The 19168-nt window shown below is 38.6% G+C and overlaps 1 protein-coding gene across 4 annotated transcripts; it reads right to left on the reverse strand.

Annotated features, from left to right (window-relative positions):
• Positions 1–425: 425 nt before the first annotated feature.
• LOC110370724 (protein decapentaplegic) lies at positions 426–18667 on the reverse strand. 4 transcript variants are annotated; one of them, XM_021326637.3, is made up of 2 exons: positions 18195–18667; positions 426–1714 (listed from the first exon to the last, which is right to left on the reverse strand). In XM_021326637.3, the coding sequence occupies exon 2, from the start codon at positions 1695–1697 to the stop codon at positions 588–590; it is 1110 nt and encodes a 369-aa protein (XP_021182312.3). In that variant the 5' UTR covers positions 1698–1714; positions 18195–18667; the 3' UTR covers positions 426–587. The 4 variants fall into 4 exon arrangements, with proteins under 4 accessions (XP_021182312.3, XP_049696386.2, XP_049696384.2 ...); XM_049840429.2 differs by lacking the exon at positions 18195–18667 and adding an exon at positions 11789–11804; XM_049840427.2 differs by lacking the exon at positions 18195–18667 and adding an exon at positions 4118–4387.
• Positions 18668–19168: the final 501 nt, after the last annotated feature.

Raw genomic sequence — 19168 nt, forward strand, 5'->3', positions numbered from 1 at the left:
TAACTTGAACATGACCTTTATATCCGGCGTTTGTAGGCTTAACATAACATAAGCCTTAGGCTCGGCTAAGGGGAACTGAAGCGCATTCAGGTTGTTCTGAAGGTGACTTGTAAACAATACTCTTCTTGTGCTTTTGTTTGTACTTGTGTATGACTTGTATGGTGCACAAATGTTATAAGAGCTTTTTGGCAATACAGTATAGATCCTTCGATACATTTACGGTTTGATTATTTTATCTTCCCATACTATGAGGTTCGATACTTGATACTTGATAGTGTGAATTCTAAAAGGGATTTATCAATTTATCTGTCCAGTCAAATCCCCAACAATACATATTTTTAATGATATATATCTACCTTAATTTATAGTTTGATGATTATTTTTCCCCAGGGTTATAATTATAATAATTAATAAATAGTCAGATACAATTTAAAATTACATCATTTATTACATCTGCATTTTAATAAAATAATAATTACACGAATATATACACAAATAAGTATGTACAATGTTCGAGGCCGTCACTATATGTACACTGGGTCCACGAGTTATCACTAGGTCCGCACTGGGCGTGGGGGGCGCCTTCGTCATCGGCAGCCGCACCCCGTCACCATCATGTCCTGATAATTTTTGAGCACCACATTATTTAGTTCATCCATATACAACATGGAAATAGAGGAGAGCTGCGTCGGTACACAGCACGCTTTCGGCACCGCGGCCGGATTCACTGAGTTCACGAGAGTCTGCACGATCGCGTGATTCGTGCCGTTGAGGTGGTCGGCCAGGGGGAACGGACAGTCGCCCTGGCAGTAGTAGGCCTCGTAGCCGTGCGGCGCTACGATCCAGTCGCTCCAGCCGACCTCCGCGAAGTCCACGTAGAGCGGCCGGCGCTGGCAGATCTCGCGAGCCTCCTTGCGGCGGTGGTGCGCGCGGTGGCCGCGCCGGCCCGCCGCCGCGCGCTTGTTGCGCACCAGGCGCGTCTCGCCGCTCTCCCGCGCGGCGCGGGCGCGCGCGTCCTCCGTGTACAGCAGCAGCAGCGGTTGCCGCGTGTTCCACTCCTCGTCTTCTTCCGTCGCACGTCTCCGCACTCTCACATGAGGTTGTTTAGCGTCTACATTTTGCTCACCCTCTTCTAACACACGCACTAATAGTCCATGATTATGTTTAGGCTCCGAGAGCCACCGCCGCGCGGCGCCGAGCGCGTCCGCCGTGACGACGCCTTTACCGGCCCTCAACGGTACTGAGTCGAGGAGCCGCAAGATAGGCGCCGTCTTGCCGCGACGGCCCGGCCGCACTACATCGTACAGGAGCAGCCGCTGGGCGCCCGTGACGCCGTCGACTCGTTGGAAGGTGAGGTCGGCTCCCCTTGCCAGCTCGTCGCCGGGGATGCCGCTCAGGTTGAAGTAGAGCCGGAAGCGGTGCTCGGCGGGGAAGCGCTGGTCGAGCTCGGTGGGAGTGTGGTGGTAGGAGCGCGCCGTGTTGGCGGCGGCGGCGGGGATGGCGCCGTCGGCCTCGTACAGCAGGCGCATGGCGCGCGGCACGGGCGGCGGCGCGGCGCGGCGCGCGGGCCGGCGCGGCAGCCCCAGCAGCGCCAGCAGCTGCCGCTCGGCCGCGCCGCGCGTGCGCTCGTCCAGCCCCGCGCACGCGCACAGCGCCACCAGCGCGCACACCACCGCGCATGCGCACGCCCCACGCATAATTCTCCTCGACCCACCTGTAAAGATGAAAAAATAAATAAATATATGATGACTAATACACACTGAAAGCAGAATATGTAAACTTTTTGTTGTTTATAGAAAATACTGTTGAAAATAGTGTTTAAAAGTATACGGAACTTTAAAAAACAACATGATTCATGATTTCAATTTAATTGAAAATCACTAGATGCTGGAAGCTGCACGCACTTATGTAGTCAGAATGCATCTAGATGGAGGTTTAATATATTAAATACTAGTCAATAAACGACATCATTAGAATGATAGGTTATAACAAAGCTACATTATGAGCGGAGAGAAGTTGCGTTTCTATACCGTGTGGAGATTTCTATGATTACGGTAGGTCACAAAGGCAGCACGTTGACTTGTCTCTAATCAAACTGAGTAAGAATTTCCAAGGAACTTACAACACTGATGCATTTTACTAGTAATTGGTTATCCAACAAAGGCTAACACTGTGTCCAACCGGCAGTCGTTTTATCTCTAGGTGTACTTCTAATGAATGCACTAACATACATTGTAATATACTCATGCATATTTAATTCAATTGAGTAGAACATGTACCGGTCAGCGCGCACAAGTGGAGAAGCGAGTTTCAACCACTTGTCACATTTAAGTAAAACTGTACAAACTTATGTATAGTAACTTGGTACCTACCGAGTTCCGATATCTTTCAATTTAATTTCGAAATTTTAAACGAATTATTGTTTTGATTAAACATCGGATAGTTCACTGTAGTATTTTAAATTGAGGAAAATTGTTTGTTAATTTTTATGGTCGAGCAATTATTGATTAATGAGAAAGATTGAGTAAACATGGGCGTACAAGTTGTTCATTAAGTCGGTATCAGATAAACGCGCACGTTGCCGACCAGAGACAAACGATGACTGATAGTGGATGCCGATGATGACTATTTTTATTTGAGATCTAGGACACGCCCCCTGGCGATGATGATCCCACGTCATAGGTCATGCACCTTCCTTATCACTCGAATATTTTCACCGGCATTTTCATTTAAGAACTTTTTTATCTATTTACATAAATATATTTTTAACGCGGTTTCAAGTAGTTTCAGAAATTGGAGGGGTCATTTTCATTTTCATCATTTTAAGCCCGTCAAAGGGTTGTTTTAGTTGACATTAAAAATATGAAAATAATATTATTTTGAAAATATAAAAACAATAAGTTCAGATTTTAGTAAATCGACACTAAAAATTCTACACAAAAAAATATTAACCGTGACATTTTACATGTACCTAATTCAAAATAATTTGCACAATATAGAAAAAACCTAGAGTTACAAAGATATCAAGTAACGCTTGAATGTTCGCACAACATCGCCGACCACAACACAGCTGTTTATAATCTTATCGATTCATTTGTTTACTCTTTTGGAATTTCCGCGCATCTGTATACAAGAGTGTTTTCGTCCCGGTAATTTACAAGCGAAAATCCTAACACTGAAAGAAACCAGAGATTATGCGAATGCAACGAGAAACAACAAACATTTATCTTAGCATTTGTAACAAATTGAACCAATTTAATTATGTAAAGATCAAAAGAGAATTTCTGAATCTAACCCAATTTCCTAAACGTAAATAAGTCAATTAAACTTTGAGAATAGATTGCCTCAACGAAACATCTCTACGTCGTAGCAGGTGGTGGGGATTATCAACATACAGGTGACCATGTGACGCGAAACATTTAAATGTAGATGAGTGACAACCTCTACAAAAGCTAAATATCAATGAATTCCGCAATTTAGTTAGTATTTACTTTGTTTGCTTATCTAAAGCGCCGTTACACTATCACTAATACACGTTTCTAGTCGTTCGATACAAAACAGTAAAATATTTAAGTTAAAACTGCATGTTTGTCGATACACACCATATTAAAATGAAGAGAAACCAAAATCACATGTGATGTTACACAAACACCAAATATAAACATGGTTATATCGCTCAAGCACTTTCCAAAAGCGTTCAGTAAAAGACATCAACGGGATGCGTCTCGTGCTGCTGCGACTAACTGTACGCGCTGTTTAGCTCGCAACATGTTATAGACTCCCGATTGTTTGCTGAAACTGAGCTCAGCTTCACTCTACACATTATTACTAAACAACTTTCTGAAAACTTCAGACCAACAACAATATTCCATCCTTAAATACGGCAAAACAAACAAACAAACACACATTTAAACAAAAACAACTTTTTGTGAAAGTGCTCAAGACCACGAAAATACTGGCTGATCTGGAAAAATACATTAACGTCACCGAATTTATATGTTTTTGTTATAATGTTTTGATCGTTCTAGCGCGGTCGACCGGATTGCGGCGTACGTATTTCGAAAATAATGCGGTCAAACCGGCCGCGGGCGCACGACCGCTCGCCTCTCTCACTCACCCGAAATTTTAACGCATCCAACGTCGACGGGTACGCAAAATCCGCGATATCCTCGAACAAACGCACAGTCAACGCTTGGGAAACAGATGGAGTGGCACTCGTTCACGACCGAACCGATGGCACATAACAGCGGAGTTTGGTAACATCACTGTGTCTGGCAGGCGCGCGGGAGTGGTCGCGCGCTCGTGCGTGCGGGGCTACAGTGTCGCGCATCGCGTGCTCGCGGCGCTGCGCTCGCGGCCCGAATGAGCGGCCGGCGCGGCAGACGCGGCGGCGTCGCCGGCCCCGCGCTGCGCCGGCGCGGGCGTGCCCGCCCCGCCCCCGCGCGCCCTGCCCGCCCGCCCTCCGCAACATGACTGCCGCACTCCGGGAACAACCCTCACCACGCACTACCACCACCACCCACGATACCCGACACTCCACAGCTCATACCACCACCCAGACTACACCCCTCCAACACCAGAGCTGAACAACGTAGAACAACTTTGGTCCAGTAAATTCATCCTCAACAGAAATAATCAGCATAGCACCAGTACATACGACGTTGTCACACAATTTCCATGAGACAAGAAAATATGAGGAAAAGAAATTACCAGTGACTACGGACTACGGGCTACGATCTACGTTTAAAACTATTCAAATTTTTAGGCCTACGGTGCTACGAGCGCTACGCCAAAATTGTAGGGAATAAACAAAATGGTTCCTAGAAACGTGACATAAATATTCAATCACTTTACTCACAAAATGGACTAACAAGTGACTCTACATTATAGTAAGCACATGTTTTTGATTACAAATTAGGAAAAACATGTTATAGATAGATATATAATATTAAAGTATATAGGTATTTCACTGGTCCAAAGCGGAATGAAGCCAGAATTCCTACTGTGAGTGTGACGTAACCGTTACAGCTAACATTCTTTTCAAAGTTATTTCTGAACTGTCAAAACAGTGTAAACTTTTAGACCCCAAATAAAAGCATTAGTCACTCACCAAACTCAGTCGAAGTGATAAGAAGCCACAAAGCTTATCATTTACGAGGCGCTTCCTCTAATACGTTGGCCGTTGTCTTTTTCACGTATTTCAGATAATGGGCGATGCGTAGTTGTTTTTATACCTTTCTCTTATGCAGGACGCAGCTGCCACAAAAGTTATAACAATGAGATGTGCTTGGGTAAATATTGCGAAGATAAAACGCAAGCAGCGAGTCTTTACGATGAGTGTGTCGTGAACAATGCCGCCGAGAGTTTCAGGTGAGCATGTTGACCCACGTGCCTTCACAGATGTATCTCAACTGTATTTTTATGAAACAGGTGTAACATTAACACAGTTATGTTTGATTTGTCTTACGTAACAGTGTGATAGGTCAAGTTTCTCTGGGCATTTATTGCGCTTATATATTATCTGAAATGGACAGTGCTATTCGTACCGGCGAGATGTGAAGTCGTGCTATGATAAACGATGTTGAAAATTTAAATACAAATAACCATTACTGGAGCAATAAATCTATTTATGGATAATAATAATTTAATTATACCTATTAGAGCAAAAAGCGGACTTGAAGCTATAAGGCGTTCTTTATGAGGAAATTTATGGCCTGGCTGTGGTGATGGGTTTTTAGCACTTATAAGAAAGAATGTACTGACTGATTGAGACCTAGGAGAAACTTATGACGTCCGAAATTCCTTACACTAGTAAATTATGCAAGATACTTGAGTCTCACCGCAATTGTAAAACATTATTTGCCTAAAGCAATCAAACGCCAGTATAAAAACTAGGTAACAACTATAAAACTATTAGAAGCAAATGTAAACTCACACGTCAGTGAGTCAATTATTTATACAGTGGAGAAGAATATCAAACAACCATCCGGATATTACCGTTACATTTTTATGAAAGTCTTCCCGTCGGTCGACAAATGGGAAATATTTTATGATAACAGCTTTAACTAAACAACGAGCAATTTTATGTCACTGCTAAAAAAATTTGGTTTTCTCAATATTTCAAAAACTGGTTGCTATATTACTGGAAAATGCCCACCAAGCAACTCAGTACCTACAAACAAATGTTTGATGCATTGGTATTGTATAGGTAATCAAAAAGAGATACCGCTACAACTGCGTTTTTATGAAAGATAATAAACCTCAATTATTATTTAGTATGAGTGTTCATAAATACGACCTAACCGCAATAATTATTGTGAGCATGAAATTCGGCAAGTTATTGAGTGCTACCGGGCACCGCGCACCGCGGCTACCGGAGTTGCGCGCGCGCCTTTACGCGCAAATAATGCTGTTCCGATGTTCTTTTTTTGGCGCGAGTCGCTTGGAGCCGTTATATGAGGTATTTTGACGGTAGCGAAAGTTAGAATCACTTTATACCAGTTTTTATTCGGAAGATATAGAATAATAATTGATATTAAATCTATCGCGACGTATGCTGTTGGATTTTAAACATTGCTAAGTTACTTTGCTTAAAACTTGTAGCAAATTCTTGTTTTGTTGGCATAGTAGATAGTTTATGATCAATTTTAAGTCGTATTTTTAAGTATTTGTCAAACTGTTTGAACTTTACATTGATGTTAAAGAGAATAAATGAGTGGTAGAGTCAGAGGTCTCTTGGATTCAAAATAATTTGATCTTGGAAACCAATAAATTGCTTGATTAGAATATATTCACAATAGCAACAGCAAACTGTAAATTAATTACGTGTGACGATGACATTGCATTTCTTGAATGCCAAACTTTGATAATAGATTATTGCAAAGTAAGCAAAGATGTCTTGTCAGTTATAGATAAAAGTTCAATATCTTGACGTAGGTAATAAATAAAAATCATAAATCGCTCTACAACATAGAGCATTTTTTTCATCAAATATTGTTCACTGAGGAACTTAAGTACATGTTTTATTTTGCCAGCACTTTGAATTGGGATTTGGATTACCCATAGAATGACGTTGCCAAGTCTGTATAAGGCACGCCGGACTTACATAGCTTACAATCGTCTTCCTAAAGCCAAATACCAAGTTATTTGGGAACGAGATAGGAAGCGAGATCAACAGATAGGAAGAAAAATAAGAATCAACTTATTAATTGACGAGGCTTCGAGCATAAATTCTCAATTGCTCTTATTTACTGAAAAAAAATGTACAGTTTCGCAAATACTGTCCGTCATGAAACACAACTATTTTCCATTTTACTGTCCAATAATCTTATTGGTTTATATTCCAATTCAGGTGTTCAGATTTTTGTAATTGAGTGTTTTAATCTGAAACTTTAAATAACATTGTAGAGGTAGGTCCTGAAAGTTTCTTAATTTTTTCGGACAAAATCATTAAGTGTCAATATCCTGTAGGTAATTTTGGTCCTGAGCGAGTCCTTCTAGGTACATAGAACTACACTACCAAAGCAGAATACTTATAAGAAAGAATGCAGATTTGCAGATTCTTATAAGAAACTGACTCCACACAACAAAACCTAGGCTCTCCGCGCTTTAAGCTCGAGCAAGACAACAAGGCCTATTCTTACTATCGATTACTATCAAAGTAAGTCTAAATCACGTTTTACGATAACGAAGTATGCCAGCGGAGTGGACGGAGCCACGCCGTCTGCCTCCCACGACCGCCGCGTCCTGCTGTTGACTCACCAATTCACGGCTTCATATACGCAATTAGTCCATTAGCACGCACGCACCGCTCAAATGCTCAATTAGATCAACGACCGACGGGAATAGCTGCAGATTACGTTCCTCCTGTGTTTCAATGATACCCAGGATAAAATGCCCCCAGTAATTGACAGTTCTCCTTTTGTCTAGCGTTCAAGATAGGATTAAAGGAAATTAACAGCGACACGTCACGTCTTGGGTTTCGTTTTTATGTGATTTTTCTTTGTCATGAGAACTCTAATTGGCGTGAACCGTTTTAACATGAGTCTACACATTGTGGAATTAGAAGATAAATGCTTCTTGTTAAGTATTTAGCTACTCCATTTTCTGATTCGAAACTGGAGTGTTTTGAATTCCAGAAAGTAAGTTTAATCTTCATCAATCAGTAAAACCCGCAGGTATTCGAAGTAACAATATTTATTTAACAAATTAGAATTCTAGAACACATTAACAGATGGTGTTCAAATATTGAAATAGAACGACGTAAGAATCTGTGGAGCTATGTAAACAGTACGTTCAACTGATTTATTGGGTTAAGTGTCGTGTAATTTGTATAGTGGGGCATGCGCTTGCTACTGTAATTTCGCGTGTAAACTTTGCACAGTCACGTAGTGCAAAATGCGCTTAAGAAAATTCTAAAGCTATTTACTTGTTTGCTTTTAGATTTAAGTATCCGCCTTTTTTGACTGTTTGGGCATGTATTAAGTATTTCGAAGCTTCTAATGAGTCTACGCTGTGCTTGCTTATGATTAATTCTTAAATTCATTTATTGAACTTGCATATAAAAATATGTGTTAACGTGTTACCTACATAAAAAGCCTTCAGTTAACACTAGAAACATTTTAGTCTATATGAACATTTTGCTAAATATTTTGCATAGCTATTTTTTTTGTATTTTCAAAGCCCATTTCGCAGGAAATTCGCAACACAAAATTACCCTACAAGAAAACTACACCTACGCATATTAAACTTGCATTCAACATGAACATAGGCAATAAATACAGCTTGGAGTAGTAAACGATCTAATAAAACATCAGGCTATATTGCAATAAGCCCATAAAACATAAACTTGGTCTTGACAAAAGCTTTCAATAACTTCGATCGACCTAAATCGATACCTTTATTCACAATATCGAGTAGAAACTTTCGACATGTTTACGTACCTCTATTGTCAGAGTACACACTGCAAACTTTTAGTCGGACAATAGTTGAAATGGTATCAGACCGACTAAAAATCTCGATAGAATTCACGATTTTCTTTAAAAAAACCAACCATCGGGCAACTGTCGGTCGACTGTTTAGTCTGTAGTGTGCTCTAAGTGTTTAAACAACAACAACAACATGTTTAAAAACAGAAAATGTTTGTTAAGTATCTAATTATAATTTGAAATGTTAAGAAGATCCGCTGGTCTTACATTGTAACATGTAAAGTTTCATGTTGCATTGGCAGAAATGGACAAAATGCTGCACTGTCGTATCAAATACTGAGTTAGTTAGAAAGGACGAAGGCTGTGAAATTTTAAATTTACACGAACCGTCTTAAGCCTAAATATACGACATGTACGTGCTTAACTCTCTACACTTAAAATAATAAAGTAGCTTCTATTATAAAGACACGAAGATTTTTTGCAAGGATGGCTATTTTCTTGCCAGTTTCCATTACTAATGAATTTCCTTGAAAATAATAATCACTGTTTCTTTAATGTAGGTATGTACCTGTAATAGCTACCGAAACCGTCTATTTATTGTTATTCTCTAATTGTATTCAAGTATATAGTTACTTATCAATTAGTAGTTCCCGTAAATGCTGCTACCGCATTATTTGATTTGAACAATTAACGAATTGCATCTATTATGCAGTTTAAAAGTTAGTTAAAAAAAATATCGTTTCAAAGATAAAGGTAAATTGCCTAATTACCTTTCTTATTACCTTGCTAATGTGCTTGACAAATCCTTGAAACGACTACCGAAAATCTTAAAAAACCGCATCACACGAATCGTGTTATAAAATATTATTAGCTATTAGCGGTTCTAATGAGCTTCGCCTACCGTTTGGCGAATTATAATGAATTCTAAATGAGTCCATTACTGAGACATGAGCTTTCAAACTGTTTCGAATCATACCGGTAGCTGGGTTAGAAGGCTTGTTTCCATCTGCTCCACAAACTCCTTCCCAAAGGGTACCAAAGAAAAAAATATTTCTTTTATATTTAATAAAATCCTTCCTCCGAGCTCCAAAAACATTTTAAGTACAAATACGTAATTTTGATATTTTGCTGACACAACATTTTTTGGAGTCATGTGGAAGTAATTTGATTACTTTTTGATTAATTTGTATTTTAATTAATTTATTTTGTTCTACAAAAGGTTCTACCCAAGAGGAAGAAACGTATGAAAACTTTGCAAACAGAAAACAATGGGTTTGGAGTAAATGGGGAACAAGCCGTTTAGAAAAGCTAATACATATGGACGCTGATTCGGCGCCACGACGCGTAAATAAGTTTTATCTATGTGTTATTAATTCTGTGCCACGGCAGGTAACTCATCACTGTCACGTAGTTGTGAATAAATAATCTAAGATTTTTATAGAGGCTCAGTTTTAGGGTTCAATTAATGAGATAAAAGTTGCGGACATGTTGGTCATACCTACTTTTGTATATTTACTAAACTATAACTTTTCACCTGTTTGCTAAAAAGGTTTCCATTTTTACTATCGTTACGTGTGACTAGGTATTATACAATTGCAATTGAAAATTGCAAGGTTTTTTTCCTTGTTTAAACGAATTTTCCAAGCAAAGCTTTTAACACAGAGGTCTTTTACATAATAGTTCGCAGTCGCTCTTGACCATTTTTACACATGTCTACGTCAAACTATATTTTAAACTTATTCACATGAGTTGATTTTTATTGCGCCCACATTTACATGAAAAATTACTTATCACATCGATTTTAAATAAATAACCAATTTGCTAAAAGTGATTTTATTTTTACCGCACACTTTGTGTTAGGTATTATGTATGTATAAGTAGGTATTTGCGTATTATAATAGATAGATATAAAAGGAAAATTAAGATAAGACTAGGTTAAGGCGATTATATTGACGACCAATATAATTTAAAAATGTTGTCATTACTTAGGTATACATGCTAAAAAAATTAAGGAACATCGTAAAAGTAAAATCTTTTTGAAATGGATTCCCCATTTGAAAATATTATATTTGTTCGTCCACGCAACCGTTAAAAGGGGGAATACTCAGTTTGTTAATAGCATAAAGATTAGGTACTTTGCACTAGCCAATTACACCAATTAACATTTCTAAGAAACTGCCATTGACATAATTAAAGCGATGATATAATATTGTAGATTAGGAGCTCGTCAAAGACTCTTGTTTAATTCATTATAAGATCAGGTCCGAACAAAGAATACCGGCCGAAATATATAATAAGGTGAGCATTTGAATACTAAAAGCCATCTATAAGTGATTATCACGCCATATTTGCCTTCTATTGAAATACAGGTATCTAATTAAGTATCAAGTGAACTTTCTTAGAAGTCTTTGTTTCAATTATATGTGTTTTACAATACAATACCAAAGTTAGGAATGTAATATTGAGCTCTTGTTTGCGAATTTCTTCGTAAAAACGGATCATTTGCTTTTATTGCTGCGTATTAAAATGATTTCCTTGTTTAATTATTTATGACACGTTTCTGAATATACGGGTATGAGTAAGACTAAAAAACTTGGACAAAATTAAATAATAAACAGCGTGGCCATTAAATGTTGCACGAGAGACACGTGTGGTCATAAGGTGCAGTGTGTGGAGACTGCAACAATGTGCCAGCGCGGATAGTTCGTGTCGTCTGTGGCACCATACAGTTGACCTCAGTTGACTCTCATAGTGTCCGCGCACAAGCACGCCCCATAATACTACGACGTCTACGACTATATCACCATTCTGAGATCATACACTCTACAAATCACCATACTATAAATTAAATAACAAATAACCTTTTTCCTTTAATCACTCACAACAAACGTGAAAACTGATAACATAAATCGAATATTCTACACAACACAGCACGACAAAAAAGGTATACTTCGTCTGAATGACAGGAGGACATCCATATTGTCAAGTGATAATGCGTCTAACCCATCTCAACCTTGAAGAACTTGTTATGCTAAAACATAAAATCACGACCGAAAATAACACTTAATCCATTCAAAGAGCACTATTGAGAAATTTGAAAATTAACCGCTAATGTCACACTAGATAAGTCCTATTTGAAACAACAAGTTTGTGAACGCGCGTAGTAAAATACGAACTCTAGCATTAGCCGAGGAAACCCACGACTAGTATGTATAATGTATGTGCGATACGTGCTACGATACTACCTATGTTAATTCAGATTTGTTAACAAGTCAGGTAAGATTTTAAATAACTCTTGGCAATAAAGCTCTTCATTTTAAAACGACTTTGTAATTACAACGGAATGCTTCAAATCCTCAAAGCCATTTATCCTATTTAGCCAATTACGGTAGGTCAAAAGACAGTCATATGTTACGAGTCCCTTGTAACGAGATACATTTTTTGAGGTTATGAACTCATTCTCCGTATTTTGAGAATTTACTTCAAGGTTAGGGGAGATGTTCCTAAAACGGGTACCCTTCCTAAAACGGGTAGGCTTTGCCATTCCTATATTATAGGTCTTAGTGTGAACCTGTTAGTGTAGAGCGGTGCACTACCACCGCGCCGATCACGGTCAGTTGGCTCGCGCGCCTAGAACGAGCGTTTTCGAGATTAGATGTAAAAAAAGTTTTTTGCAGAGTTTATTAAAAAAAATCGGATTATACTAGTGCTGACTACTCAAATATGGTGCAAGATACGGTTTTCGGAATTTTGTATTATCATTTTGCATGTTATATGCTTATTAATTGTGAATACTTAGTGGTCTCCTTGTTTACTATTTTAAGGTTAAGGTAGTTGAAATTTAAAACGTGCTTTTGGGCAAAACGGGTAGGGGCATAACGGGTGACTACCCGATTTGAAATAAGGGGGCACTTCCTCAATTGATCCCACAGAAAGCTAATCGAACACAAAGGAAGCCACAGAGAGCTGAAGAAGTACAGGAACAGCGTGAAAAAGAAATTAAAATATGTTTTCTCTGATTTTTAACAAAATTATCTGCTGGTAGGATTATAATTTCAAATGTAACATTTAATAAAGTAAAAAAGTGATCTAAACTGATCAAAATAAGAAAACTGTTTAACATAATTAAGGAGACTAATTAACGATAAAGATTTCCTGGATAACGGGAGGCTAAGATACGTTTTCTAATTCATTTATCACATATATTCATTCATTACCTGCTTTGCCCAAAGGCGCTACCCGTTTTAGGACCCCCCCCCGAGGGCAAAGCGGGTATTTCGAAGGGGTTTATTTTTTTTGATTTTTTTCTGAATTTTGAAGAAGATTACTAAGACTATCTTATGTTTCCCAAAGTTTATTATATAAACAACCCTATGAGTAAAAATACAAGTCGCATGTAATGTTCTTGGTTATTTTATTTAACATCTTCCCTTAGCTTACCCGTTTTGGGAACATCTCCCCTAATTTTGTGCAGAATGGCTTGGTGCTGAGGCCCGAAGCTTATCCACAAAATATACTAGAGTAATAATATAAATATAAAGGCAAATTAAATAATACCAAAGACTAAAGGTGTAGATATCTGTCACATTATACTAAGCCTAGATCTACCTTCTTACAGAACTCAATGATATCATAATCCTCACCGATGACGATCTACTGTTTCTTCTTCGTACAATCAGCAAAACAATTTATTGATGTCTTCAATCTTCCTGAAACACCTATTGAGAGGAGTAACTCCATACAAAGAAACAGGTAGAATGATAAATGCAACTTTCAGGGTCACTCCGTTACCAAACGATTCAAATGATAAGCAAATTGAACAGCTGCAGACATTGAATAACAAAGTGCTGTAACTTAATTTAGCTGTAGATCAGTCTATTTCTTTTGCTCTAATTCGTACGGTAATCTGTATCAACAATAGCAAGTACTAACGGTATCACTTAACGACCAAAACATGTACCGTACGCCGGGACAGGTTGGTTCCGCACGCAAGAAAACAGAAGAAAAGTGAAAGAAATAAATTGATAAATAAACTGTTAACTTCGAGTTACCAGTAAAGTTCTTTTAAGCTATATGACAAATCCTTCGGAAACCGAGCCTGTCAAGCAAGGTAGTTAAAACGTAGAAAACCATAAACATTATGAAAATGACTCGGATTTCTCTCGGATGGAGAGGATGTTAGAATTGAAATTTTCATGTTTACTCGTGTGTACTAGCTCTTGTTTTATAGAGTAACTTCTCTGTCACTTGTTGCTTTCTAATTATGTAACGGGCAAACGAAATCGTAGCGTTCCAACGGCCTTAATAGTTTTAATTGTGAAACCCAGCATGAGACTTTATCATTTATTTAAATTATGTGGTTGAATCGAACGGTGGCTTGAGTCTATAGGACCGGTTCGCGCACAAATGAGTATCGCACACACACACACACCTGGGCCGTTGTTGCTACACGCCGAGGTCCAAACCTGCCTCCTAAGAACCTGTGGATCTGTCTTGCTGAGACAAAGCGAAGGGCTTCTAACTATACTTCACGTCAACGTGTTAACATGTCACACTCTGTACTAATATGATTGGTAGCGTTTGTTTATGTTGTTTTAGTTGTTCGGACAGTTAACTGTGTGTGCTCACATTGACTGTTGGTTATAACTGTTTTTGTAAAACATGTTATGAACTTAAGAGGGATACTTTATGTAGGAATTCCTATCATTTGTAATTCACTCTGAATAGTTGGTTTACAAATCTCGAAAGTTAAAAACACAAGTATAGGTATTGTGCATATATTTGTAGGTATAATAGTCTGCGTAAAAGAGGAGGCGTCAATGAAACCAGCGGTGCGTGAACTTGAAGGCCTTCTGAGCTCAACGGTCTGGTGACCACCAATCCGAGACTGGCGTTTCGTTACTCACAATTACGTGTCTTGTCCACATTTCACAGTTCAATCTTGTTTGTTATTGAGATTTTTCTGTCATTTGACATGAAGCGAGTATTTATTTTAAAAGATTTCTGTAATAATTTCCTTACAATACAACATTGAAAGAAAAAAAAAGCACATGGTTTATCTGTTCTTGCATTCGTTGTTCAAATTAAAAACACAGCTTTCAAATAATTTGCAACCAGCGCGAGCGTTTTCAAAATATCAGACTCTTACTTTTGGAATTCTGTGATATCTTTGTTAAATGGTAACTGTTTCCCTGAAAAAGAAAAACGGACCTATGGGCTCATCTATAGGTTTTCGGCACTGCAGCCCCAGCTTATATATAAATACAATGAATCGTAAAATCAGTCGCTGTTGCTCGTCTTCAGAGACATTTTTCAATAGATAGAACCGCATGACACTATTATTTGGACTATTTTCTCTATTCCTGTTTATCAGATATTTTTTGAGATCCCTTAGGTACTCGTATGTAATAAAACTGGTCACCAGGAAAAGATCACAAAAACGTACAAATGTGTAAAATCACCGATTTCATTACTATTTATTGTAAGTAACAATATGTTATTATAAAAATATTTTGTGTACGTAATGTAGCTTACAGTAGCTCTATGTGTTTCAGTACAAAATAAAAATAGCTGCAAAGAGGTGTAATTTTCCTGCCCATATTTATAGTTATATAACGTGACCTAGCCTAGGATATTGTAAATACACAGTACTTTGATGAATCTTTGTTTACAATTTACACCTATTAATTTTAAATTGGCATTTGCGTAATACGTGACCATGTGTTTCTAATTAATACCTTTAACTACAGGGCTACGGTATTTTCTGTAGTAGGTGCGTATTATCAAAATTGCGTACAAATTGCTCTCACTTTCTCCTAAAGGTATTTGTATAGCATTGGTTATTAAATAAAGTAACACCCAATGGAAAGATACGACGGTTATTTTTTTCTCGTAAACTGCTCTCCTTTAATTTTCTTGTGGGCGGTTTCAAGAGAAAATTAACTTTCCTAACTGCTTCATTGGCCAACTTCTGAGCACAATTTGTTAGTTTAGTTGACGGAAATGTTATTGTGCTTTTTCTGCTGAAAATCAAGTCGTACTACGAGTAAGAAAGATTTTCAGACAAATTGTAGGTATATAGGTATGTCAATAGACCTATTCCTTATCTTTGTTCTCATACGCGGTCCTTATCTGGGATGAATTGTGCTGAAAGTATCCCTTTGAGATTTTCCTCCAAATCCTTTGAATTTTGAAAATCCATGGGAAGATGGTTGTGCAGATTTCAGCAGCATGTTGTACAGATTTAGTATTATTGTAATTCTATTACTTTGAATCGAGGTTGGCTCAAAATTATCGGAATTGGATCCTCTGATTTTCTCTCATTCCTCCTTATAATTTCATTCTACAGTAGGTAGGTATGTTTATTTCAGTAACTAAAGGGCTCATGAAGCAGCAGTAACTGTTCTTATAGGTAGTAGCTTTAAATAAAGGTGTTCCCAATATTTTTGCAACAGGTATATTTTTACCTATAACATAGAGCACTGAAGTGCATTCCATTACAGATAAACTTCTGGATCCCACTATGACAATTATTAGTTTTGCTTTAGCAAAAGTAGACAGATAGTTCTCATCATCATCATCATCATCTCAGCCATAGGACATTCACTGCTGAACATATTCCTCCAATTAGATCTCCACAGATACCTGTTGGAGGCGACCTGCATCCAGCGTTCTATTTGTGTAATACTGTAAGGTGTAATTAAAATAAATGGTAACTGGACAATGGAGTACAAGACGGAAAGCTTTTACATACATCGTAGATGTACAGCTTTTAGCACTTTTTCAATTATGCTGCCGATTTTTCTGGCTTTAGTGTACCTTGGTAACACATTTGATCAAGTCTCAATGATGTAAGTAAATTATATACTTTACTTAATCTAACTGCACATTGTCTAATGTCTTTCAACTCCTAAGTTGTCAATCATAGAGAAAAATCCTTGGTCAATTCCTATTGAAATCGAATCAACTTTCATAATCAAATGAACACCGCATGAATGTATTTAAATAGTATGTGTTGACTGCCTTTAATAATAATAAAATCATATCTACTTTTCCTTTAACGACTGGTACAATTCTTCTATAGTAAGCATTCCATCTATGGGTTACGTAAACAGATTAGATTATGGCAGTTGCTCCTTATAACATGATCTGGTTATAATAATAATCGAGACACTAACGGAAAGAATTCCAAAAATGAAGTGTGATATCTAAAGATCAAAAATAATGAAAAGATAAATAGGTATCAAAAGAACAGCTATGATAACAACGAATTCACCTCAGATGACTTCTACGCGAGACGTCTAAAAACCAGTTGATACTACACACGTCCGCACTATTTCACAGCTATCATGCACATGTCATGTGCAACGGACATTCCAGTTCAAGATACATCCAAAACTAGACTAGACGGAGTTATTATCTTACTGCGAATACTCTCCTCGTATCGACAGGACAATGCGTAGGAATAGGTTAATAGATACAGGCCATTTATATTAGGAAACATACAGTTTGAAAATATCATTCCAAGAATTCCAATCTTATAACTACTTAACATTGGCAGACTGTTTTTCAAATGGACATGCAAATGCATGTAGAGCATTTATTTATACCATCATTCTTCGTTTTCCTGTTGTGTTTATTTCATTGAATATGTGTTCCTATTAAATGTTATTTATATTGTTTTGTGTCCTGTAAACAAATCGCCTGATCCTCCTGTAGGTAGCTGGGATGCACGTCATCCAGTGCTGCTGATTACCAAAAACGTCACTACTTAAATTGTCTGTTAGTGATTTAATTGGAACAAGGTAATAATTTACATACTCGTATCTAACTTGCGTATTATCAATACAAATGGACATTGGATCTTCTCAGAATTTGTTTGCGCACGTATACATACGTAATGTTCCTACAACATAACGTGTTTAGTTGTGGAAGCTATACTTATTTTAATACGTTGTTGTGTTTTATCTAAGCGTTCGTTTGTTTTTGTTTGTTGAATATGTAAATAACTAGGTACCTATTTAGTATTAGTACATCGTGTGGGTAAAGATTGATTATTACAAAAGTGTAGTAGAAGCTCAAAACGACATGCTGTCATTTGCTTCTAGATACATACATCACTAACATCCAACAGATATTATGCTGTTACAGTTATCTTAATGTGCGAAATGAAGAGTCAGCAAATATTGAGTGTAGTAAACAAAGTAGTAAAGGCATAGATTGTGTGTAAACAGTGTAACAGTATGTGATAGGGTGGTGTTGACATACGTAGGTCATCGCACGTCGTGCAGCAGTAGAGCGCGCTGGGGCGGCGGCGGCGGCTCGTAGTCGCCGGCGGCTGCCAGGTCGCGGGGCTCACAACTCAGCCGCGAGGCGCGGGCGCAGATCGAAAGTTCGACGCGAGATCGAGCGCGCATATGTAAATATCGGCACATTTACAAGCGAAAGGGTTCACCAGAGCGGCGCACTAACGCAGCGTTGCGCGGGAACCAGTCCGGTGAGATTCCTACGGCGTCCGATAGAAAAATGTCGAATGAGCTTCGGGTCCATCACTCGGTGCGGGTGTGTGGTACGTAACGCGGCCGCCGCTCGACTGCCGCCCTCCTCTCACCGCCACTGCTGGTATATTTATCGCTTAATTATTGAACTCGTCTGTGTAACAATTATGAAGCAGCTCGGCGAGTGGCAGGCTCGCAGCGCTGGCTCAGGGCGCGCGGCGCTACGGCGTCTGCGCTGGCGCGTTGCGTCACAGCCGCGCAGCGCCGCCGCCGCACGCGCAGCCTTCAGATTTTATCTCAGCCAGCCGACAGCCAATCCGCTGCTCACCTGTTATATTCATTAAAATCATTAACCTCCAACTTACATCATTTAGCGATATCTTCCTGCCTTCTGTTTCCGCGGTAGGTATATCATCTTGATTATTGTATGCGTACATAATGCATTAAGTATATTACGCACAAACACGTTGACTGCAGATACCTGAATGAAAAGTACTTAAGTTTCTGGGTACCTATGTATTTTTAAAAGACAAGCTCGCCCCTAACATTACTGGCCAAACATAAAAAGCGGTATCCGGCGACCAGAGGGAGCTTGTTGGTTCACAGAACCCACAGGTGCTCTATGAAAGTTAAGAATTTTAAAGCATAGCAGGTACCTATTACCAGATGCAATCTGTCGGCCAATCATGCATCCAGTATATTTTATAACGTCTTTCTTCAGGAGTATGTTGGGACTGTTCCACT

This window comes from Helicoverpa armigera, chromosome 13 (genome assembly GCF_030705265.1).
Source record: "Helicoverpa armigera isolate CAAS_96S chromosome 13, ASM3070526v1, whole genome shotgun sequence".
Classification (NCBI taxonomy): Eukaryota; Metazoa; Arthropoda; class Insecta; order Lepidoptera; family Noctuidae; genus Helicoverpa; species Helicoverpa armigera.

Bases quoted from the DNA above. Each gene is read 5' to 3' on its own strand.
- LOC110370724 (XM_021326637.3), bottom strand. From the start codon at position 1,697: ATGCGTGGGGCGTGCGCATGCGCGGTGGTGTGCGCGCTGGTGGCGCTG.